The 26,152-nt window shown below is 45.1% G+C and overlaps 1 protein-coding gene across 4 annotated transcripts in view; it reads right to left on the bottom strand.

Moving 5' to 3' along the window:
- Positions 1-26,152, bottom strand: part of SHANK2 (SH3 and multiple ankyrin repeat domains 2) — a 712,956-nt gene that overhangs the window by 525,268 nt on the left and 161,536 nt on the right. For all 4 annotated transcript variants that reach the window (XM_027856171.1, XM_027856170.1, XM_027856172.1 and 1 more), the window contains exon 11: positions 21,207-21,273. In XM_027856171.1, coding sequence (XP_027711972.1) covers positions 21,207-21,273 — 67 coding nt within the window. The remainder of the gene's footprint in view (positions 1-21,206; positions 21,274-26,152) is intronic.

Raw genomic sequence — 26,152 nt, 5'->3', positions numbered from 1 at the left:
AAAAACAAAGACTTGTTACCATGGTAACTGCAGCATCCCAGCCCTCTCAGACATGTTTCTATTCTGAGACACTAAGGGATGAAATTTCTTTTCTAACATGAAATGGGTACATTTCAGTTTGGGAACACTCATAGTCCAGGTTACAAGCTCTGATGAGGAAGACAATGAAGACCAAACAGATAAGGTAAGCAAAGCCTGCCCAAGGCTGGACTAGGATAGGAAGGGACTAACAAACTCTTTCCCCCAAATATAAAAATGAGCTCAGTACCATGGAGGCCAAAAGGTGACAGGCTACATTCCACTCTAGCCAAATTCTGGTGCATGTGGATGCCAATCATCAGTTACACATGAAGACAGAACTGTTCTCAGATGTCTGCTTTCTCCTCCTCTAACTCAGAGGCTCTGTATTTAAAATCAACACAACCTAATTGTTTCCCAAAAAATTTCACTGCTGTTCACAACAGTGGTGCTGAAACTGGGTGTTACTGAGAGGTCCTGAAGGCCCATGGATTGGTTCTTACTAATAACACTGCCTGCATACTAACAATAAACACTACACTCTGCTTTGAGGCCTGGGGAATAAGGTCTATCAATCTGATTTCCTGCACCATGGGATGCATCACAAATACTGGGCTTTTATGGAACTCAAAGCCAAGATACATTCTTAGGGAAGGGAAGAAAAAAACACATAAGATATGTTCTGCTTCAAAGAATTGAACAAAACTGACATTTGGATCCCTTATTGAATATCAAATTCTCAGTCCAAGGATTACTCTGAGAGCCTCCCTCCCTTGGCACTATCAGCAAGGTGAACCTTGGTTAACTTTCAGAGAAAAAGCATGCCAAAATCCAGCCCTTGGGCTTCAAGTCTGAGCTGCAGCAAGAGCTACCACTGGGTACAACTGGGAAGAAGCCCAGGTTTGACTCTGTAGAAGTCTGGTTTTAGAGCTGGGGACATGGATTTGAATCCAGACTCTTCCAATTTCTACCAAATTGCTTAACTGCTCTAGGCCTCAGTTTCTTCATTTGTAAAACGATGTTGGGTTATATGATCTATATGAACCCCTTCAGCTGAAGTGATATAATCTTTCTATGTGCCCTTTTTGGGCCCTCAAGCCCTACCCTGGTGCCCATCCTCTTCCCCAATCCCAGAGAGTCTAGAATTAAAAAGTAGTTTTGGGCTTTCAGGAATTCCCTTACAAGGTATGAAATTTGAGTACCAGATGGAAAGCTGGCCTAGACTTCTTATGTCCCTCACCATGTTTAAAATCCACATAAGAGAGACAGACCAAAAGGCCTTTAAACTCCCAATTCTATTCTCTGGGTTTCTACATCCTCATCCCTTCCCTCATTGTACCTAGAATAGTATCTTCTAGGAATATCTGATCAGGAAACATTCCATTAATTTGGATGGTGGAATTTTCAGTGTCCCTATTCAACAAACATTTACCAAATCCTGCATTTGGTGCTAGGGATACAAACAGAATGAAACACAGTCCCTGCACTCAGGAAGTTTACATTTGCCACCCTACCACCACCACCACCCACACATGCTCACACACATATGTGCACACTCACACACATACAGGTAATTCAGTATAGAATACATACAAAGGAGGGACAAAGCAATTTCAGGTCCTTGTATATCTTGGAAACGTGACCTTGGAATAAGTTATGGCATATGAATGGGATGGAATACTATTGTTCCATTTACTTGATTTGCATTATTCCATTCCAGTACAATCATGCTGTAAGAAACTATGAAGGGGATGGTTTTGGAAAAACCTGGGAAGACTATTATGAACTGATGCAAAAGAAGTGAACAGAACCAGGAGAGCATTTTAAGCAAGTGTAACAATATTGAAAAACTTAGGAACTCTGATAAAAAAAAAATAAGATCTCTAAGTCCAGAGGGTTGATGATGAAATAACCTACATTGTAAAAGAGAGGTGATGCATTCAGTGTATAGAATGAGATATTTTTCAAATATGGCCAATATGGGGATTTGTTTTGCATAATCACATGTATTTATTATGAGGAATTTATTTTTCCTTTTCTTTTCAGGAGGGGAAGGGATAGGAAATAAATGTGTGTTAAATTTTTTAAAAATGAAATTTACTAAAACATTAAAAATCAAAGTAATATCAGGAGGGGAGAGGGACAAACAACTGAGAATGGTCAGGAGTGGCCACATGTAGGAGTTAGTACTCAAGGAAGGGATTCCAAAATGGCAGCGGTAACAAGCGAGGGCATGTCAGGCATAGGGGAGTGAAAGGACAGCAGAAGGGGACTACACAGTGATAGGCCCTTAGGGAATCCATTCCTATCAGGAGTAATCAGCTGGCATTCATCTTTTCTTGTCATGGAGGCAGCCATCTGCTGGGACTACTTGCTAGCCTGACCTCATCGACTCAACACTAAGCCATTCTTCCTTCTTTCTAGTGGATAAGGTAACATAGACCTTTGCCCTCAAGGAAGCTAAACACACAAGACTCAGAATTCTGAAAGTCACTCACTTGAAGCCAGAGTCAAGGGCAAGACAGGCTGAGGGCTCCAAGGCTTGAGAGGAACAGCAGTGTCCTTTCAGAATTCCCTGAGTGACAATCTAGACCCAGCCACCCAGGCACTAGAGCAAATGGCATGACCTTGGGGAGGGCAGGCTGATTTTTCGCTTGACTCTGGTAAAACTCTCTGTTCCAGGGAAAAGTTGTAATAACAATAAGATAAGAAAAGACATTTATATGGTGCTACAAAGCTCACAAAAGGCTTTACAGATATCATCCAAGGTGACCTTCACAACAGATCTTTGAAATAAGCAGTACAAATATCTTAATAAAAAAAAAAGAAACTGAGGCATCAGTGATTTGCTAATAGTCACACAGCTAGTCAGGGTCAGAGGTGGACCCAAGCTTTGGTCTTCCTGACTTGCCAGCTCATTGCTCTATCCATCCCACCATACTTCCTCATTATAATAATGATTCTAAGGCATCGCCTTAAGAAAATGTCATTTTTTTCACATCTGAGTTTGTTATGCTTTCCCCTAATGAATCCCTTCATGGGGCACTGTAACCCTCCTCATTCCTGCAGACAGTTAAGCAAAACAGCATATGAAGACATCCTTTGGTACCTACTATTCCGTAGGCACTACTTTCCATTTTGTTGAGAGAAAGAGACAGAGGGAGTGAGCGAGCGTGAGAGAGCGAGTGCAAGAGCAAGAGAGAGCGAGCACAAGAGCGAGAGAAAGAGAGAGCGCAAGAACGAGAGAGAGCGAGAGTGGGCGAGAGCGAGAGAGAGAGAGAGAGAGAGAGAGAGAGAGAGAGAGGCCTACAGAGAGGTCATGAGGAATCCAAGGATAGATTTCTTGGTGGAAAATTTATGGGAGAATATAGACAAGATCCTGGGTAAGAAGGCACAGCTGGATCAGTCAGCACGCTGCTGGAGTGTTACCCACATGGATGGGATCAGATCATCAGTAGATCTTACTTGGGCGAATGCCCTTGTTTTCTATGGCTTGCCCAAGGGTCATTCTGGTGGGAATTTACAGCCCTACTGAGTTGGGGAAGGGCTCTTGGCAGCTGCCTGACCCAACCCATGGATCTGCCCCTTCCCCACATCATGCCTTTTACCTGCAGTAACAGGGAGAAGCATGGTAATCCTAGACTGGGTACCCCACTTTAATTGGAAGGTAATCATTTAGGAGGGGGAGACTAATTTCAAATCTCCTTGCTAAGAAACAATCCAGAATGGCCCCACTGGAAAACTCTAGTGAAAATGTGGCTGCTCCAAAGTTGACTGTAAATCCGTGTGTCCTGAATGAGGAGCCGCCGGAGCTTGGGAGGGATTGTTTTGGAGGCCTCCGTTCTGGTGCTGGCCTGAGCTGCTGCCAGGGCCCCTGTCCTGAGGGCTGGGGTTGGGGTAAGGGGATGCAAAGACTTCAGCACAAATTCAAAGGACAAAAATTTGAGCAAGGAAAAGGGATGAGCCTAAAGAAAGCACAAAAGGCTTCTGGGGTAAGTCCGCCAAATGAATTCGGGCACATGGCGGGGCATGAAGTGAGATGGGCCAAGTCAGTTCTGGGGTCTGTGCACGGGAAGGTAACAGGCACAGACCTTGAGGGAAGCTGGTACTTTCTAGGCAGCTCAGTGACACAGTGGATAGAGTGCTGGGCCTGCAGGCAGGAAGACCTGAGTTCAAATCCATTCAATCCATCCAATCATCTCCAGGTACTTTCTAGTTGTGTGATAGCTGCATCACCCTGGGCAGGTCATTTAGTTTTTGTTTGCCTCAGTTTTCTCAACTGTAAAATGGAGATAATAACCTACCTCAGCAGGTTCTTGTGAGGATTCAATGAGATGATGCTTCTAATGTACTTAGCACAGTGCTTAGCACACAGTAGGAGCCACACACATGCTTATTTCATCCCGTCCCATTCTAACTGATTTTGGCCACTATCAAAATAGTGTCAAGTCTGAAGTAAATAAGCTCCTCCCATGACCAACAGTAGAATAAAAGCAACAGTTCTTCCCGATGCATCATGGTCTAGCTTTACCCAGCTCTATTAAAAAGGGACACGGGCAAACAATTTTCCATTTTCCTGTGTGGAGCCTCCTTGTTTGGCCAATCCCTTCCGAGCACAGAAGGCAGGGGCCACCAGCACTGATCTTGGGCTTGGGGTGCTCCCCACACACACTCATCATGAGGTGCTGTAGACTTTCTTACGCTTCCTTTTGGAAAGATGAGATATCTCTGGCTACTGGGTGACATTAATCACCCAATCGATCTTCTCCATACTTTCTACAGCTTTCCCAGAGCTTTCGGAGACAGAGAGCCAAACCACCTGTGGTTTCCAGGGAGGGCCACATGATGTTTGGGGCTGTCTTAAAATATACTTGTTTGGGAAAGCCAAGATGACAAAGCTTTTTGGCTATGGCAGCACATGGCATATACCAAAGAGGAAATTTTGAAGGAAAAGGGGAGAAAGGAAGAAGTTGTAGAGAAGATGGAAAGGAGAAAGAGGGCTAAGGAGTACAAAAAGCAGACAGTGACAGGTGCCTATTTGGTCATGGGTAAGGGGGCCAGGAGGAAAGGAAGACAGATGGAAGAGAAGAGACAGTACACATAACTTTTGTGGGGAGGTGACAAAGAGGTGGTGGCCCTTTCAATGGCAGCTTTCTGGTAAAGAAACCTGAGGAAAATCACAAGAGTAAGAGAAATTAGATTTTCTATTGAGCTTTACCTCCAGGATTCAACAACCCTTTGAGGCTGGTATTGTAACAGGCACCATGATCCCCACTTTCCAGATAAGGAAATTGAGGCTCAGAGAAGGTACTGTTTGTGGCCACACAGTTAAGAGTTAATAGGTAGGATCTGAATCCTGACCTCCCTCTCTCTAAGCCAGCTTTCACTCTACCACGCTAAAGGAGCACTCAAGAAAACAATCTGTTAGGGGAAGGAGAGGAGACTTATTATCACTTCAACTGGGATAAACTCAAGGAATATCTTTGTTGTAATTCCAACTCCTAGAAGCATGGAATCAGATGGGAGTTTCAGGTCAGCAGAGAAATGGAATTTGTCTTAGAAATTATATCAAGATAAAGACACTCTCGTCATCAGGGATCTCCCTGCACCAACAAAAGTCACAGGTTCTCACCATTATCTCAACAATATTCTCATTCCATTCTTTTATCTTTATATTCGATAAAACTTAGGTAGAAATGGTCCTGGGACAGCCATTAATCTCCATTCTTTCTTCTTTGGTGTCTGACAAATTATTGCACAGGTGGATAAAGTGATTGTTTTTGTAGCTAACAATATTCAGATGCAGGGTCATCTGCTGATTCACTGGAAACATTTCTGGAAAACCCAAAACAAAACTTGAGCAGTAGCCAGGGCAGTGGGGATATGTATAGCATTGATTATTCCCGTGAGGTTTGGCTTCCTTCCACTAAGACTCTATATTTTGAGTTATTCAATGAATCTAGTTTGGAAATCATGAGCATTTAGGATGGCAACATCTATTTAAAATGAAAGAAGGAAGGAAGGAAGGAAGGAAGGAAGGAAGGAAGGAAGGAAGGAAGTGAAGGAGGGAGGAGGGAAGGAAGGAAGGAGGGAGGGAGGGAATTAATCCATAGAAGAGGGGCCAGGCCTGCTAGGGACAACTTCGTATAACACTTAAGAACTAGGCTATGGATGCTGCTTCATTACCCTTGGAAAGAGAAGAGCAGATGTCAGAGACATTGTGTGACATGGTCTAACATGTCAATGTGTTGAAAGTCCCAGTACAATGGAAGATTCAGCTGGGGTATGGACTGGAAATCATAAGGATGAGACAGAACTTGGCATGGGGGCAGGGATTGAGTGGATGATTTGCCCAGTGCTTTGCATGTGCAGATGGAGAAGGCTCTTTCCTGGTATAAGGGACATACCCTAAAATCTGACTCATGGGAAACTATGAAAACTAATGAATGGACCCTTTATGGAGAAATATGAGGACGCTTTGTGGGGAAATAAAGAAGAGGATGAATTTCAGATGGTGGTAGGGGGAAAGGGAAGGAAAAGAGACAAAGTAATTTGGGATTAAAAAAAGGAAAAGGAGGAGAGGAGGAAAAGAAGAGAAAGAGCAGTGGGGACAGCAGGAGGCAAGGCTGCTTCAGAGTGCCATGGGATCATCAATCCAGAGCAAGAAGGGAGCTCAGAGCTCAACCCCCTTATTTTATAGATAAGGAAACTGAGGCCCAGAGAAGGTGAGTGACTTGCTTAGAAACAACCATTTGAAGTTCACACAGAGGGAAGAGAAGGGAGAGAAGAAAGAGGAGAATATCCAGGGAAATTTGAGACAAGGACCTTCCTTGGAGGTCTAGGCCAAGGGTCACCTACTCCACAGACCCTCCCTCTGGTGACCTTCCTCACTCTGAATGCCTGTATCACTTACTTTCTGTCTCTACCTCTCAGGATGGAACATGGGCCATATTGCAGCACTTATCATCATGTGTAGCTAACTTGCCTCCCCAACTAAAATGAAGGCAGGTAAGCACCCAACTGGCTTCCCTCGGTATCCTCTGTGTCTAGAAGAGCTGGGGCACTAAGCATCCCAACCTTTGATGCTGCTGCTGCTGATGAAGCAAGGACTTCCTGATGGAATGTGAAACTACAAGCAGAGGGAGTCACTGAATGTCCAAAGTAGAAAGGACCTCAAGGGCCATTCATTACAACCCACACCTGAACAAGCAGTCCTTCTACAGCACAATCAAGAAGTCGGCATCCAGTCTTTGCTTACTTGCTTCCAGTGACGCAGAACCCTCTTCCCCTTGAGGGAGCCCACTCTATTTTGTGGCAGCTCTAAGATGCTCTGGGGTATACCATAAGCCCTATGAGCCAAGTATGGGACCACAAGGCATCGAAGGAGGAAAAATAGGATGAATTTAAATCCGTAAGCCTTAGCCACAGAAATATGGTACAGAGCATCAGCAAAGGGGACTCATAACATGTTACAGCTGGAAGGGCCCTCAGGTCAAAGAACATCAAAGCTGGAAGGGACCCTAGAACACAGAATGTAGGAGCCAGTAGGATGCTTAGAACACAGAATGGCAGATCATGGAGTTGCAGACCTGGGACAATCATTATAATCACCTAGCCTAGACTCTCCATTGTACATATGAGGAGGCTCAGAAGAAAATAAAATAGGTCTAGCAGAAGACTGCAAAATACACATGAGGCTCACTGCTAACCTCAGAGAAGAAAACCAACAGAAAACAAAAACAAAAACAAAAAGGAAGGGAATAGGAAATGCCACTCCTATCTTTGTGGAAATGAGAAGTGGTTGAATATTTATGGAAACTGGGAGGTGATTTTCACTGGGTACAAGAACAATAGTAAATATATATAATACGTAAATGACCTTTCCTAATGAAAGCCATTGTGGGTTAAATTGGACAAGGGAGGGGAAAACCTTGGAGAAGGGAAGAGCATGCTGCCGATGGCTGTCTCCTCCAAAGCCCTTCCTCTGTCTCCCTGCCTTCTGGTCCAGCTCGGGTGCTTGGCCAATGGGCTCATGAGGGAGGGTAGTTTCTAAAATGAGGTCGTTTCAAGTATGGTCCTGTGGCCTGAGAATGGGAGAGGACCCAGAAAATCCAAGTCAGAGAAGCATCAGAGAAGCCGGACCTAACAGGGACCATGGTGCTCACCTAGACAAACCCACCCATTTCCCAGGGAGGAAAAAGAACCAGCGCAAGGTCACATAGGTAGTAAATAGCAAATTACAACCGAGATTCTCAGAGGACATCCAGGATGCCACTTTACTCCCCCACTCTTCCCATTACCAGGAAAAGGGCCTAGAAATACACTGAACTTGGCTAATGATTTCAGGCAGATTCATTTCTTTTCTATGTGACCCATTTAACAATCATGGGTTACTTTAATTAAGGCACTCTTCATGAGCCCAGAGGACAGTCAAGATTGAAGAGGCCCTCTAAACTATAGAGACTGGATGACACCTTGTTGATTGTATTGGAGAGGGGCTATTTATTCAGGTGTGGGTTCGGATGGATGGCCCTGAGGTTCCTTCTACTTTGGACACTCAGTGACTCTCCCTAAACTATATGGAAAACTTTGCTTTCTCAGTGCAGAATTTGGCCTAAGGGGCATCATCTTTTTTTTTTTTAATTGGTGGGGAGAGGCCCTGTTAATTGGAGAGAGAATGGAAGTAAAGCTCAGACAAATTCAATTTCTGAAAAATTCTACTTGAGGATGAGAAGTAAAATGAACACATTTAAACACATGCACCTTCTATTACTGCCTTCCAGTTACAAAGAGCGTTATGTACATTATTGGATTCAATGCTTACCACCATCCTGCTAGGCAGATATCATAAGCATAAGTAGTAACATCTCACCTTACAGGTGAGGGAATGGAGACTGAGAGAGAAGTGACTTGTCCAAGGTCACTCAGCTGGTAAGCGGTAGAACTGGGACTTTTGAACCTAGGTCTTGAGACTCCAAATGAGTCTAGGGTACTTTGTACACCATTGATCGGGACTGATGCAAACACATATGTCAAAGGGCAGGCATTCATAGACAGGGCATGAAATCAGCATTTCTCGGGTGTCTGAGATGTGCAGAGCAGTGTTCTGGAAGTGGGTGGTGGGAGGCCCAAGCTGGCAGTGCTCCTGCAGGAGCTCACAGCCGAATGGAGGTCATGAAATAGACACAAGGCGGACTTGGGGACAGTGACAAGAAGAGGACGCAATCCAGATGGAGGTTTGGAGGGCAGCGGATGGTAGAAAGCCCCAGAGGCTGGCATACGCGCCACCTGGAAACACGCGGCAGGAGAGTGGAAGGGTGGACAGGACAGAACACCTCCACTGAATCCCCAAGAAGAGGCCCATTGCTGAAGAACGGGCATGGGTTGGCCCGAAGGATGCTTTGGGCTAAGTCTATATCTCTGTGGGAATGAAAGCCAGGACAAAAAGCCCATCTCCCATGGGAATACTTATCTCTGCATGGTTCTCAGGTCTGCTCAGGTATTTTCAGGTCATTTTTACTAGTTTCCAAATGCCCCATGCAAAAATAATTACATCCATGACCTTTGGCAAGGGGAGAGGGAAGGACAGACTTCAATATTTTCTTTGCCAGCTAGGAATGTTTTATGATCTGGGGATAAAACATCGTGATTTTCCCAGCCCATGCCAGACAGACACCTATCTCTCTTGGGCAGACATTTTCCCGACAATCTACAGGACACCCTGGGGCTGCTCTCAACCGCGGAGGAACTGTGCCCAGCACATGAAACAGATTATGCAAGTCCACACATACATGGCTGGCATCACAAATGAACCTGGTGACAGCGTATACTTACGGGGCTCCTTCCATCCTGAAGAAGGAAAGCAAAACAAAAACAGAATATGATGTGACCTGCTGCCTCCGGCTGGCTGGCTAGGGGAGGGGGGCAGGCTGGGGATGCCTCACTTATTCACCTTTTCTTCTGGGAGTGCTTTCATTTTTAAAAATCCCATCTCTGCACAACTTGTTTTGCAAACCAGCTCCCAGGGCTCAGCTGGACTTTAAGTCAGGGGCTGCCTTGTACAAGATGCCCGAGAGCAGCTTCTACACTGGCCTGGCGAGGGGCTTAATCACATGCTTCATCTGAGGTTCCTCCCTACTGACCTCAATCAGTCTGCTTTAATTAAAGAATCTAGGTTAGAAACACTTAAACCTCCAGAAACCTCCATTTCTTTCCCCAAACAAGAAGGTGAGCATGTTTGCTCAATGACATCATGTCTGTTTCATTGCAAGCTGGGCATTTCACTGCCAACATTCTAAAAAAGCCAAAATGCTTCTTTATAATGAGACCTAGTTTGCGGTGAGGCAAGTGAACTCCAAGGCAGGTAGAGAGAGGAGAAAGAATCCTCCATCTCTCTGTAGCAGACCTGACTTTACATGCCCCCAAATATTATATCAAGGCAGCTGTTTGAATCATTCCCACTCCCCCCCCACCTCCGCGTTCCATCGACTGTACACAACAGAGCATAATTATACAGGGATACGGGAACTCTGCCTGGAAACCTAGCAACGGTATCCAAGTATTAGTTAGTCGGCTAATCAACTACCCCAACTCACACAGCCGTGGGATGAGCTCCATGTTTAAACACACACACACACACACACACACACACACAGATGCAGACACACACACAGACACAGACACACAGAGATGCAGACACACACACACAGACATAGATACATACACACACAGACACACCCTTCTCACTTCCAGTTCCATAGCTGCAGAAGCACAAGATGTTGAAAACAAACCTGGTTCAGCTGAGGAAGCACAGCCCATGTCCTTTAATCCATCTGACAGTGCATCTCATCACAGAGCCAGGCAAAACCCCAACCCAACCCAAAGCAAGCCCCAAAAGCACATCGAAAGACGGTCATCCCAGTCCGCAGGCACTCAGCTCGCTACATGCTTGAGAGCGGCATTACTGTTTCTCATGAGAGCGCCAGGGCGGGCCCCCATATATTACCATCTTGTGTTTGGAGAGCCACCCTAGAGAAGCCATAATAAAGGCTGGAGCACGAACGCTTCTCAGAGCTGCCCAGCTCATTGACTCGCAGGCAGCTCGATGAAAACAATCACGGATTAACTTTGGGGTTCACCGCTGCATTCCCACCATGACTTCCTCTGAGTTGGCGATTAAAGAAATGACAACAATGGGCCTACTCATTAAAATTGAAAAGAGAGGGGGAAGATCCCAGGCTCAATTTCAGAGCCAATTCCCCCGTCATCTGGCCCTTTAACGGAGCGGTACCCGACGAGATGGAATGTCTCTTCTAAAACAGAAGAGACAGAGTTGCCTCAATGTCCGGCTCCAGATGCATCCCCAGGTCCTGAGATACCAAAATGGTCTGTGAGTCGCACTCCAGTGGAGTAATGTGGATAGCAGCCTTCAGGAAGAGGTGCCTGGCAGGGAGCCTGAGAGGGTCTGAATTCGAGGCAGAGTACTCTGTTTGGTGAACAGTTGTGCACAAGACTAAGGATCAGAATGCAGGTCCGATCTAAATAATCCTTTCAAACACATACACGCACACACACTCTTACAAACTCACACACACATACGAGTCAACAACAAAAACAGGACGAGAGCAAGGCTAAATTCTTTGTGCACCTGGAGACCCAAGCCAATGTGTTAATTTCCTCATTTATTTTCCATTCAGCCAAAACAACTCTGGAGAGACATTCCAACCTTGTGAAGTACTCATGATGTTTCATCAGAAGAAGGCACGATAAGGGGAGACCCATTGTCTTATGGACCTTGGCCCTATCATGAATGATCACAGGACCATGGATGGGGAACTGGAAGGAACCTTCGAGGACGTCACAAGGAAACTGAAGCACAAAAATTTTGCTCAGAGTGCCACACGTAGCAAATATTTGAGTCAGGATTTGGACTCGGGTTTTCCTGATTCCAAGAGCAATGCCCTACCCACTGGACCACACCACTAGATGAAGCAGGTTGGTGGCACAGGAGATAAAGCACTTGACACGGAATCAGGAAGAGCGGAGCTCAAAGCCTGCCTTAGACGATTTCTAGTTGAAGGACCCTGGGCAAAGAACCTCACAGTTTCCTCATCTGTAAAGTGGAAATAATAATATCACCTAATTCCTAGGGCTGTTGGGAGGATAACATGAGGTAACATTGGTAAATACTATGTAAACCTTAAAGCGCTGTATGAATTCCAAATGATTATTACTATCATGACTGAGTAGCAGTGTGGGAAGAAAACTGTATTTAAAAGATTCAATCAACGAAGGCAAAAAGCCAAAGAGAAGTAAGTAATAAGACGGCCAAGGAGACTGTGTGAATCACAGGGTATGGAAGAAGACTGGAAAACGAAGCAGGGGCCGGAATGTCATTCCCCTTGCTGTTGCTGATGAGGGTCTCAATCATGTCTAACTCTCCATGACCCCGTTTGAGGTTTTCTTGGCAAAGATACTGAAAGGGTTTGCCATTTCCTTCTTCTGTTCTTACTAAAACATTTTAGTAGATTTTTGTTGTTCAGTGGTTTTCAGTCACATCCAGCTCTTCATGACCCCATCTGGGGTTTTCTTGGCAAAGAAACTGGAGGGGTCTGCTATTTCCTTCTCCAGCTCATTTTACAGATGAGGAGACTGAGGCAGACGGGGTGAAGTGACTCGCCCAGGGTCACACAGCTCATAAGTGTCTGAGGCCAGATTTGAACTCAGGGAGATGAGTCTTCCTGACTCCAGGCCCAGCACTCTGTGCACTGTGGTGCCACCTAGCTGCCCATCATTCCCCACACATGGGGTCATACGGGGGAGTCATAGATGGGGAGACCAGGGTGTGATGTTTGCTGGGGCCGTGAGTCTATGGTTATAGTTCTTGAGCCACGAGAACCATTGTTACTTTAGATAAGACAGATGGGGATGCTCAGTGAAGGTAAAGATAATTTCATTACCAGACTGTCCCCCAATTTCATTTTCTATTTCAGAAAGCAGAGCCTGGGGCAGCTTTATCTTAGTCACAGGGCTATAGGACTCTAAAAAGTAAGTTAGGTTTTTCTCTATAAATTAAGTCAAAGTTGAACTGAGAAGACCAGGGGAGACAACCTGGGGCAGCATAGTTTAGAGAAGAGATCAGAGTGGCTACTAGCCAATGTTTATATAATGCTTTAAGACTGGCATTGCAATGTATATGTATGCAGATGTGTGTGTGTATGCACATGTAATCTTAATTCTTACAACGAAGGCTGCAAGATTCTATTATTTTCCCAATTTATAAATGAGGAAACTGAAGGCATGAGAGGTTAAGCAACTTCCTCCGTCACATCGTACCTGACGAGAGATGTGAACCCATGTCTCCCTCGCTCATATCTATTAACCGTAACACACTGAGTCCTTCCAAGGAATGGGTGCACTTAACAGAAGACTTCAAAGGACAGACCTGATCTCAGCACAAGTCTCTGTACCTCATGACACAATGGAGGTGAGAAGTTCCTGGCTGGAAAGTCTGGCTTGAAGGGCCAATGAGAGCTTCATGGTCAATAGCCACTATTACAAATCTATTATTTGGTGAAAATGTTGGTTGAGGATGGCTATGGCTTCTACAGGACCCCATAGATGGTAGATCGGGCTATAGGCAGAGCTGAGGATGAGTTGAGGCACGTAAAGGAATGGAAGAAGCAGGTTGCCAGAGAAGCAAGGTGTCCTTCTGGAGGGAGAGACTCACCGTCCACACAACCCCACTAATGGGTGAAGGCAGATCAAGAGTTGGTAGGAGAGCTGTAACCGCAGCATCCCCACTGGATGGTGATACACAGTATTGAGTAGTCCTGAAACTAGAGTAGATGGATTGGGGAGCACAGAGTTGCTACTGAAAGGAGGCAGCAAAGGCAACATGTGGGGGGGAATAGATCCTAACGGGGTACCACGATGCTATCAGGAGAAGACATTAGCAGCTCTGCCATGTCAGAGATGGGAGTTCCCCTATTTGTGTGTGCACGCTGACTAGATGTAATCTGCATGCACATACTGTCAACGGTGGGAGTTGTCCCTGTGTGCCTGTCCCAGACAGCATCTCTAGGAAGGTCTGCTTTTCTCACTGCATGTATTATAGGTATTTATGGACAAGTAAGCGCAAGGTTTGTCAAGTGAGAAAGAATGTTTTGTGGTTAGTTATAGAGTGGTTTAATTAAAATGCCCCTATGGATCAGGTGCAACATTTGGCACTTTGGTAGAGGATGGTAAACTATGGTTTGGAGAGAAATCTGATCTGCAAAATACCTACTGACCCCAGCTGTCCCCCAAGGATCTGTCCCAGGCCCTTTCCTCTTACCCTTCCATACTGTTTCTTTTGGTGATCTCATCAGCTTCCATGGATTCCATTATCATATCTATGACGATGATTCTCAGATCTATTTATCCAACTCTAGCCATTGTCCTAATTTCCATTCTTGTATCTCCAAGCACCTGCTAGATATATTGAAACGGATATCTCATAGACATCTTTCACTCCACAGGTCCAAGACTGAACTCATCACCCCGCCACTTTCACCTCTTCCAGACTTCCCTATGACTGTGGATGTGAGTACTCTCCCCCTAGTCACCGAGACTCACAACTGAGGGCTCATCCCTGACTCCACATACCCATCAACCCCCATAACCAATCCGTCATCCTGGCCTGCTGTTCCTATCTTCATAACACCTCTCCTGTCTCTTTCTTCTCTCCTCAGACACTGCTAGGACCATAGTGTGATCCCTCATCATCTCATGCCTGGAATACTGCAATAGGCTAATGGTTTGACTGCCTGCCACAAGTCTCTCCCCACTCCAGTCCATCCTCCATGTGACTATCAAAGAGATCTTCCTAAAGTGCAGGTCTGACCATGTCACTCCCTTATTCTACTAACTCCACTGGCTCCCTATTGCCTCCAGAATCTAATATATCATCTTCCGGTTGGTGTTCAAAATCCTTCATACCTGGTCCCTTTCTACTTTACATCTTACTTCTCTCCACATAGTCAATGATCCAGATTCTCTAGACTCCTTGCCGTTCCTCACACAAGACACTCTGTCGCCTGACCACAAACATTTTCACCGGCCACCCCCCCATGCTTGGCTTGTTCTCTCTCCTCGCCCCCGCTGCCTGCCTTCCCTGGCTTTCTTCAAGCCTCAGTCAGAATCCTGCCTTCTGGAAGGAGCCTCTTCCAGTACTCCTTAATCTTAGCACCTTTCCTGTAAGATTAAGTCCAATTCAGCCTGCAGATTTCTGGCATATACCTACTTGTCTTCAAGGTGTCTCTCTCATTAGAAGCAACCGCTCACACAGTGGATAGTTCACTGGGCCTGGAATCAGGAAATCCTGACTTCAAATCTGGCCTCAAACACTTACTAACTGTGCGATCCTTTTAACCTCCCCTTAACCTCAGTTTCACTTAACCTCTGTTTGCCTCAGTTTCCTTAGTTGTCAAATGGGGAAAACAAGAGCACCTACCTTGCAGGGTTATTGTGAGGATCAAATGAGACAATATTTATAAAGCACTTAGTACAGAGCCTGGCACATAGTAGGTGCTTAACAAACACTTATTTCCTTTCTTTTCTCATTAGAATGAGAGCACCTTGAATGCAGATGTGTGTTTTTACCCTTCTTTGCAATCCCAATACTTAGCACAGTGTCAGGTACAAAGTGGGTACTTCAAAAATGCTTATTGACTTGACTGGTACTTGAGAAGCCAGAGGACAGAGGCAGGCCCTGAGCACCTGAGGCATTTGTTTCCAGGATGGAAGGCTTTGCTTTCCCAGTGACAACAAGGATTCCTGTCTTTCTTCGCCAAAAACAGTGATCATTCTGGTTTGAGGCACTTCCGTGCCCCATCCTCTGATGGAAATAGTCATTTATTGGCAGCTTACGTCAATTAGGAAGATCCTGACCTTTTGAAAAAGGCAGACTATTGCAACTTGCCAGAAATTATGAGAGTGTGGTCACCGGTCAGATTACCTGTTCCAATAGGCTTTCTAGCAGAGGACAGTCCAATAGTCAGGTGAGAATCCCATAGTAATGGACTGACCAATAAACAAGCTGAAAACAACTTTGAAGCCTTTATTCTGGGAACCCTCCCCCAATTTAATCCATCACACATTCATAGCAGGTGAGATGCTGGGCAGACAACATGGAAAACCATCCCTGCCCTCAGCAAGCTGACATCCATCCCTCTGGCTGGAGTAAACCGGGACCAGGCAAGGAGAACGTTAAACGTGGATTCAGGAGACGGAGTTCAAATTTCACCTCAAATTTCACCTTCAAATTTCAAACTGTTGAAAGTCTTCCAAACTCCCGAGTCCTCAGGTTCCCCAGCTCTAAAATGAGGCTAAGAATAGCATCTTTCTCCTGGAGCTGCTGTGAAGCCAAAGGGAGATACTATCTGTACAGCCTGGCAAATCTTTGAGAACTCAACAAATGCCCATGCTTGTTGTTGTTTTAAGAAGGGTTTCGGGCTTTTGTATTGCTGCTATTGTGCACACATGGGGGTGAAGGCCTTTTCCACAAAGATCTGGCTGCTCTGAGGTCTGAGGAAGACCTTTGGATGACTTCAGATTCTCCTTCCTTCTTGATCATCAAAGGCAGGGTAGTAGGGTGGCCAGAGCTGGCTTTGGCACCATTAAGATCTCAGTTCAAATGCTACCTCTGCCACATATGGGCCGTATGATCTTGGGCAAGTCACCTCAACTCCCCGAGCCTTTGGCAACTCTCTAAGTTCCAGAGAAGTTGGGGACCTGGATTCAGAGGAGGAGGGGTTCTAACTGGGAGCTCCCCCACTGACGGAAAGCCAGTGAAGTGTCCCAGATTCTCTACATCGGCACTGCCATTTCCACACGCTAAGCCTTTGTCCACACAGTCCCAGAGGCCTGGAAAGTGTAACAGACTCACCAGGGGCTCTTTGAAGCCTTAGTTTGATTTCAGGATTAGTTCAGTGGCCACCTGCCATGGGGAGTCTCTGGACTAACATTAGTACCAGCCTTTACTCTTTCTGTCTTCTAGTGACGCAGAGATGCACCTGCTCTACTCCTCTGTCTAATGGGAACCTTGGAGAGCAGGGACTAGTTTCTAAGCTGTCTTCAGAACCCTCAGTGACCCCGGTTGTCAGCGGCCCTTCTCCTCACACTGCTGCTGATTTATTTCTCGATTTCCACGTCATTTTCCTCCAATGGGATATGAGATCCCTGGGAGAGAGACTATGTGGGGATTAGCTGAAAAGGAGCCTTAAGGCCACTGTCTGCCCTCTCCTCATCACAGAGGAGAAAACTGAGCCAAACGACAGTTAAATGAACTGCCCAATCACCCAGCCAATAAGTGTGTGAGGCAGGATCTGACCCCAGGTCTTTTTGACTCCAATCCAGAGTCAGGTCCACAGGCCACGCTACCTCTAACAGTGTCCACAGGATCGAGCAATGTCTTCCACAATGTCCACCCTTAGGAAAAGTTTGCTGAACTCGATGCAACGGGCTTCATCTGGGGCTGGCGAGTTGACAGGATAACTGAGGGAGAGCTAGAAAGGACATCAGAGGTCAGCTCACCCAACACTTTTATTTTGCCGGTAAAAAAGCTGAGGCCCACAGAGGTTACGCCAGTTTCCAAGGCCATAAAGGTAGGATGTAGCACAGTAGGTCCCCAAACACAGCTTCTCTGACTCTTGCTCCAGATCCAGGCGGGGCTTTTCCCACTGTATTATTTGAACTCATCAGGGTCATGTGAGTTCTCTTAACTAACTGGGCTTCACCTCTTCATTAGCCATTGTTGTTCTGTCCTTTCAAGGACAAGGATCATTGTCCTTAGCAGAGCAAAGAGAAGCAAATCACCCGCTGAAGATTTCTGTCTTCTCCCCTTCACCACCTCTGCCCTCACAGGAGCACTCCCCCTTTCTAGTTTCTCCACCTTGGCCGAACAGAATCAACAGCAGAACAGATTCTTTGGAATTTCATTCTAGAGAGTTATCAGTTGCTCCTGGGTGAATGCGCCTTTCTCTGAACCTGATGAAATCTACTCTCTATAAAGCACATACGTCTGCCAGAACCTATGGCGTCATCCTGTCTTCTGTGCCACCCTCTGAGATCTGCAGTGACTGCTTCCTACCTTCCAGTTCCCTCCATCTCCTCCTTGTTGGTGAGAGTAAGCGCCGGGATAGAAACAGCTGGTACAGCGGATTCAGTCCTGGAGCTGAGGTCAGGAAGACCTGAGTTCAAATACTGCTGCTAATACTTACTAGCTGAGTGGCCTGGGCAAGTCACATAACTTTTCTCAGCCTCATCTTTCTCATCTGTAACAATACCATATGCAACAATAACAGTACCTTCTTCCCAGTGTTGTATCAAAGGAGCTTTCAAACACACACACACATGTGTGCGTATGTGTGTACACGTATGTGCATGTATGTGTGCAATGTATGTATACATATGTGTGCATGTGTGTATATATAATGTAAGTTCTTTGTTTGCAAACCTTAAAACCTTATATAAATGCTGCCTCTTACAATTTTTCCTAGTTGGTTCCTGTACCCTTTGAAAAGTGAAATTGTTAATAAGGCAAGATGAGAAAGTATCAGCTTTTCATTTTTTTTTTGTCACAGAGAGAGGTCCACCAGATGTCTAGACAACTCCCATCCCCCACCGCTGCCATATCTGGGTTCTAGGCTCATGATCAAGTTCTCAGACTCCTCATGCAGGTTCTCCTTCTGTCCAAATGGTCTGTGGTACATGCCAGTCATAATGATGTCTCTATTTCCTGCCTCTATTGATCTGTCTCAAACAGGCTCCATCATGCTTCCTCTCCTGTTCCCTACATTTCCCCAAATAGGTTATCTATGCCCTCACTCCTTTTATTTATCCCTATTTTTTTCAGTAAGAGGGACTCTTCATAACCCCACTTCAAACATGGGTCCCATATCATCAAGCCTCATTGACACTTAGGAGATACCGGCTGGGGCCCCCGGTCACCTTGTTTCTTTTTCCTAAGTGGAACATTTGTGTCTAGACACCTGGAATGATAGGTCTGCTGTCGCCTCTCCTCTTAGATTGTGCCTCCTGAGGCTTTCGGGGCCTCTGTGGTGCTCTTCTCCCTCCACTGTGACTGTTCTCAATGGGGTCTACCTCTGCTGCGATGTGGAGGCAGTTTTCCTCCTCCTCTCCCTTTTCCATTTAAAGGCCTCTTGACTTGACTCCAGAGAAAACACATCCTTCTCAGCCTTCTGTTCAGAAACACTTGCTGCATCCAACTAGGTCAGCATCCATGAGCACTCTGCCTCAGGTAAGGCCTCAGGCCTTGAGACTCTTGCCCAGGAAGAAGTAACCTTCAGCAACTATTTGCAGACTTCTTCTGGCAGGGCCATCTGTGCCAGGAGAGGCGACTGTGGCATAGCAGACGGACCAGTAGGTGTGGAATCAGGAGCACCTGGCTTTGAATACGACCTTAGACACTTTCTAGTCCCGTGACTCTGAGCAAGTCATTCAGCCTCTCACACGCAGGTTCCTCTGGAAAATGGGGATAATGGAGCACCTACTTCCCAAGGTTCATTGTGGAGGTCAAAGGAGTTCCAGAATATGAAGTGTCTGGCAAATTGCAAAGTGCTCTAGAAAGGTCTCTGGTTATTATTCTCCTGTCATCGTGATCATTCCAGAAGTTAAGCTCCAGAGGGATGACTGATGAGGCAGGTGGCCGTTCAGTTTGCTATTCTGTGTGGGCTCCAAAGAGTTGCTGATAGAAAACTAGAATTCCCCAGCTCTCCTTAGTGTCATCCACAAAGAAATGCCTCTGGTCCTGTGATCCTACGCATCTAGGGGCACACGTCAGAAGGCACACCACGTGAAAGGTCCAGACTCACCCATCTCTATTCCTTTATTTGTTGCCACTTAAGAGATTTCCAATTCATTTTAAACCACTAAATACTTTCAGATTTTAATCTGAATCTATCCTGTTTGCTTTGGGGAATTCGAAAGACGGTTATTAAATGTCTCCTGTGTTCAGTGAGCACAGCTCAGCTCACTTGTTTGACAAAGATCAACTCATTGGTCCCCACGATGCTATCAAGGAGGTGCTGAGGGAGGGCTGACATGATCAGCTGGAGTACTGCCAGCCATTGGCAGGGCATGAGGCGGAACACTTCACCATCCATCAGTTGGGCATCCTCCCATGTCTGTAAGGGGAGGCCACACAAGCCAAGCACATTCATGGTGGACAACCAACATGGGAACAAGTTTTCTCTTTGTGGTAAAGAGAAATCAGACATTACACACGGCATGTTGCTTTATCTATTTCTACTGGGGAGATTTAAGACAGTGCCTTGTGGGATTGAACGAGGTAGGATCCTATCTTATACCTTTTCAGGAAGTTCAAACTAGTACAGCCCTCCCTGGACCACACCTCCCAGGATGCAACCATCTTAACATGCTCCTTCTTCCCATCTTATGTGTATGGACCCTGGGGATGGGACATGGTAGAAGGAAGGGAGATGATGGGGAGGGGAGGGTAAGTAAGAAGAGAAAAAACCCAAAGTGGATCCTTCCAAGTTGTAGAGATAGACTAAGAATCCAGATGTCCCTATATATCTCTTTGGGCTGCTGCAAGAACGATGAATAAGTTTTCCATGCCAAACACTGTATGGAGGGTATGGAGAAAAGAAGGATGATGGTCACTGGGATAGCAGCTGCTACCCGCCTGGGAAGGGAGACATAATCAGTTGCGTCTTCTTTCCTTGCTTAATTGACTTCTCTTAACTAATTTATTTAAATGGGATTTGAGCATATCATGTGGTATTTAATTAGAGATTTCTAAATCTTCAATTAGTATTGTAACTCAAGGTGCTATATGAACTAAAATATCAATGTCAGACATGTCACTCCACCTGATTTCCCAAGGGTATGTTTAGCTCTCAGAAAGTTAAACATGCTATATCAGAGTTCTGTGCATTCAGATGTTTCCATGGACCAGGGAAAATAAAATTCCACAGAATCACAAACTCTCAGAGATGGAATTAGAACAACAAAGATGGCAGAATCACACTTGGGGAGAGCTGTGTCTAGAGTAGTTATCTGATGCTGCTTTCTTCTGAAGAATTTCAAAAAAAATGGGTGGGGATCCCCAAATAAAATCACATACTCCCCATGACCATCATTGAAACAGCATGCATTCCACTTACCAATATCTGTTTCCTTGTGGTTTTTAATATACTCAGCCAGCTCAAAGTTTCCTGCGATTATCGCCACCTACAAGATTATACGAAATTTCAAATTATTTCCAAATGAAACATTCAAAACATTCAACATTATTGAAAGCTTAGATTGTTAAGCTGGAAAGAAGTGGAGAGATTATCCAAAGTCCTTACTTCCTCAGGATACTGAGACCCCCAAGATGGGGAATGTTCTGACCAGGGTCATAATGCTAATGAATGAGTGGCACAGCGAGGGTTTAATCCTAGGTCTTCTAATTCAAAGCTCACTTCTCTCAAGAGGCAGTGAACAGGGCACTAGATGCTAAGTCAGAATGACCTGGGTTTAAATTCTGCCTCTGAAAATTATAAGAGCTCTATGACCATGGGGAAGTCATATAATGTGGTTCTCAGTCTTCATATCTGAAGAAAAAAAAAAGGATAATAATGCCTTTCCCGCTGACCTCACAGGACGAACATAAGGATTCCAGGAGGTAATAATGTACATGAAGCAACCTGTAAAATTTAAAGTGTACAGTTATCTCTTCCACATTGCAATTTTTTCTTTCACAGTTTTGATACATTGCCGGTTGGCATAAGAAATTAAATGGAATTTTAGGGGAGTTTTGCAGAAGCCACAGATGACACAGAAAAAGTTTGGAAACTCAGAAATGCATAAAATATATGTATAGCATTATATAATATCAACCCTAACTTTCCAATAAGGTATTGGAAACACCCCATAAAAGAAAAAGAAAAATTTCAGACTTCTTCTCCGGTACAGAGGGAGGGCCAAAAACTTTTATGCAGATTTTCCAAAGGTTGGGGCACAGCACTGCTAACCACCATGACGTAGAAGGGATGACTGCAAGATCAAAGGGGCAATGGGCCACAAAGATTGTGAGTTCTGGGCTCAGAGTCAAGAGAAAGGAGGCTCAAATCCCCCCATGGCCAATAGTTGTGTGACCCCTAGAGAATCACCTAACCTTTCAGTGATTCAAGTAACTCCAGGATTATCTACAAAGTCACACAAGGGTTGCAGTCTGCAATGCTGTATGAAGAGATCATAGCTCCTGGGCATATTCGTGTATAGCTGGTTCTGCTATAACAAGCATCTTGAAAACATAAATTTGTTCCAACACAACTGATACATTAGGAAACACTGAGCGTTACTCAAATTTCAAGTTTGCTTCTGCACAATTACATCCTTGAGAAACAGCACGAACGCAGAAAACCCACTAACTCCCAAGCAGCAAACCTCATTCTGACACCCACGTCCACACGTGTAAACTTGTGGCCTTTGCCAAGATAAAGTGTTAGATTTGTTGTCTCTTCTGGTGCCATAAGAGCTAAGAGTGGAGCAAAGGGCTGCTCCTCGTCCTGCCATCCCCCCCTCCCACTTCTGCCATGGCTGACTCTAGCCCTGGCCAACTTGCTCAGGCAGCCTGGGGTCTAGGCTGAGCAGCAGCCAAGGTCATTAATGGTGCAGTCACTGTTTATTGTAGTACTTCTGCCTTAATCATTTAACATGCACATGACTTTGTTCCCATTTTTATTAGGTTCCCATGTTTTGTTTTTATGTGCCACTGATGACATTTTAGGCATTGTGTCCCTCATCCTATTTTCTCCATAAACCCCAAGGTTTTTATTGTGGGTTTTGCATACCGTAGTGCCTTTTGGGAACATGTACGTCATGTTGTAGCAGAACTGTTATATCAAGATGTTAGTCATTACTCTTGTTGTTATTATTTCCTTTTCGTGTGGTGAAACATGAGATCAAATCCTGCCTCAGACAGTATGACCCTGGGCAAATCATTTGACCTCTATTTGCCTCAGTTTCCCCAAGTTTAAGATATGGTGAATAACAGTAGCTACCTCACAGCATTGGTATGAGGATCAAATGAGCTAATAATTTGCAAAGCACCAAGTATCTGGTGTGTGGTAGGTATGCTATATAAATGCTAGCTATTATTATTAATATTATTAACTAAAGTTAGTTCGCTTTAATCCAGTTGAACAAGCACTTCTTAAGCACTAACTCTGTGGAAGGCATGGAAAGGACTCAGTCTTCAACAGGCTGAGTTAGAGATCCCAAAGGGTGATGCAGCTGGAGCTGTCCAGCAGGCAGATGGAGATGCAGACTGGAGTCCAGAGCAAAGAAACTTAGGAGTTTGATTTGGGAACTGTCCGCTTTGAAATGGTTGTAGTCAATTAAATTATGGTTCAGGGCACTTGCTCCATTCCTATCTAGGAAACTGCCATGGAGGGTCACTGCTTTTGGCCTCTGCAGTAGCTCCACCTGCCTACACCAGCCACCTCTGAGCCCTGGTGCGTACGTACAGCTAGCGCCACCTGAATCGCCAGGGCACCTGTGACTGGTAGTAATCCAACCAGCTCCTACAACAGGGAGGAAAGTTTGAGCTCAATACAAACAGCAAGAAGGATCACTACTCTCCTTGATTTCATTAAGAAGCCTTCCACCTAGCATCATCTTATGTGTTCAGAGACATTACCAACATCTACATAGTCATCAAAATGATAATAATTATGAATATCTATACTGGGATTTAAGGTTTATGAAGTGCTTTCCAGACACTGTCTACTGTCTCATTTGGACCTCACAGCCCTGGGAAGTAGGTGCTATGACTGCCCCCATTTTATAGATGAGAAACCTGAGGCAAATAGAGTGAATTGAATCAGGATGGAGTGGTCTCACTAAAGAAGTCTTTCTACCAGCACTTTCTTTGCCATTTGCCAGCTAAGTGAGCTGAACAGAGCACTGGACATATAGTTCACTACACATCCAGTGCTCTGCTCAGCCATCACAAAGACAGCATAGGTCAGAGGTGGGATTTGACCTAAGGACTTACTGGTTCAGAGGCCAGCCCCCTTTCCTCTCTGCCACCCATGTCTGCCTAGCCCCAGGCAGTGCCGATACTGATGCTGGAGAGAAAATTCTGAAAATGTGGAAAGCTCTTCCCCAGATCTTGGTCCAGCAGGATCTTTGAAGAAAATATCTAAGGGGCAGCTAGGTGGCATAGCAGATAGAGCTCCAGCCTTGGAGTCAGAAGGACCTGAGTTCAAATCTGACCTCAGACACTTGACACTAGCTGTGTGACCCTGGGTGAGTCACTTAACCCCAATCGCCTCACCAAAACAAAACAAAACAAAAAGTTATTAAAAAAAGAAAATATCTCCTCCCTTCCTTCAGATGTAAGAGCAGAAATACTAAAAATTCTCCTTAACTAAGGAAATTCTTCTTACAATAATAAAATTAAATGACATTCATATAACGCTTTGAGGTTTATAAAGCATTTACATGTGCAGCGTGAAGCATAGTGCCTCTCACACAGTAAGCATTTAATAAATGTCTATTAATTATCTCATTTTGGCCTCCTAAGCACCCTATGACAATTCTTATTCCCATTTTACAGATGAAGAAAATGGGGCACCAAAGGGTAGAGAGACTTGCCCACTATTTATCTACAGTGAATGTCAGAGATGGGATTTGAACCTAAGGCTCTCCTGAACCCAAGCCTAGCTTTCCTTCTACTTGCCTGATGGTCATTACACCTACTAGAAAAAAAAATACCCAAAGATATGCCCAAGACCAACTCTGAAAGTTAAGACAAGAAAAGAAGTTAAACTGAAGGTTTAGGCATTATATCTAGAAGGGGAGAACAAGTGTCCATCATGACCTTGGCTTCAGAATAGTTACAAAAGAATGAATCTCTAATGGCAGAGCTTCTGATATATTTGGGTTCAGGAAAAGGAAAAAAGGGGAACCTTGGTATCTCTCCTGTATGCTCACTCAATCATGTTTCCATCCCCAGAGGTTCCTGATAGATCCACATCATGGGCCTCCCTTTAAGAAGTTTTTTCTTCAGTTAGGTTTAATTTTACAAACATCCATTAAGCATCCAGAATCTTGACAGGCACTGAGCTGGCTGAAGGGGAAACACAGATGTTTTTGTTTCTTAATGACCTAGCCCCAGGAGCTGACATTCCACTGGGCCTGGGGGAAGAGAGGGCAGAATACCTTGTACCCGGGTCAGAATATTATAAGGTAGAAAGTGATGAGAAGCAAAGAAATCCAGGCTTAGGGCTCTCACATTGTCTGAGGAGGAAGAGGGCCCTGTCAGCTGGGTTGGGGGTGGAATGGAAATCAGGGACACAGATAGTAAATGCCTGAGGCAAAATTGGAGGGGAGTGAGACTTCATGCCAGTGAGAGGAGGTGTACCCAGACTACTGCTCCCTGGGGATCTGATTTTGTGCTTTTGTGGTTTTCTTGGGTTTTCCCCTCAAGCTTTTGAGCAAGTTCCTTTTGATAAATTCTAACATGCCACAGCTGAGCTAAGGTTAGAAGAGCTCATCGCCACCTTGGCAGAGAGCCAGGGCGCTGCAAATACTCCCTGTCAGTAAGGATGGCAGTGCCAGCAGCTGCCCACAATTCCTGAGATGAGTTTAGGGCAGCTTAGGAAAGCAAGAACTGAGTTGGGAGGCAACTCACTGGGGGTCTCTTAGGCGTTCCTTCAGGAACTTCCAGGTTCCTACCAGGCCTTCCTTTCTTCCTTGTCCCCATTAACATCATTGGCAGCAATATGTCAGAAGAGGCAACAAGGTCCTGGGCCCCTCTTTCTGAGCACATAAAAAGCCTCCATATTCACACAAAGAAACACCATAGATGACCAGTGTAAACGCAAACCTTTGGCCTGACCCCATTCAGATCCACTTCTGGTTGATTCTTGGTGATTTCCAAAGGAGAAGTGTAGATTATCAGCAACCATACAAAAACGTTCACTAACAAGGGATTGTACACACTAAAACAGTTCACACATAGGCAAGGCAACAAGAGAGGAAAAGCATTGATATCAGAGGGTCTGTAGAAAGAAGGACACACTGACACATGGTTCATCCCTAATGTATTGTTTGTTAG

This window comes from Vombatus ursinus, unplaced genomic scaffold, assembly GCF_900497805.2.
Source record: "Vombatus ursinus unplaced genomic scaffold, bare-nosed wombat genome assembly UNPS02011369.1, whole genome shotgun sequence".
Classification (NCBI taxonomy): domain Eukaryota; kingdom Metazoa; phylum Chordata; class Mammalia; order Diprotodontia; family Vombatidae; genus Vombatus; species Vombatus ursinus.
The sequence above is the reverse complement of the archived record's forward strand: the minus strand, read 5'-3'. Positions and strand labels throughout refer to the sequence as shown.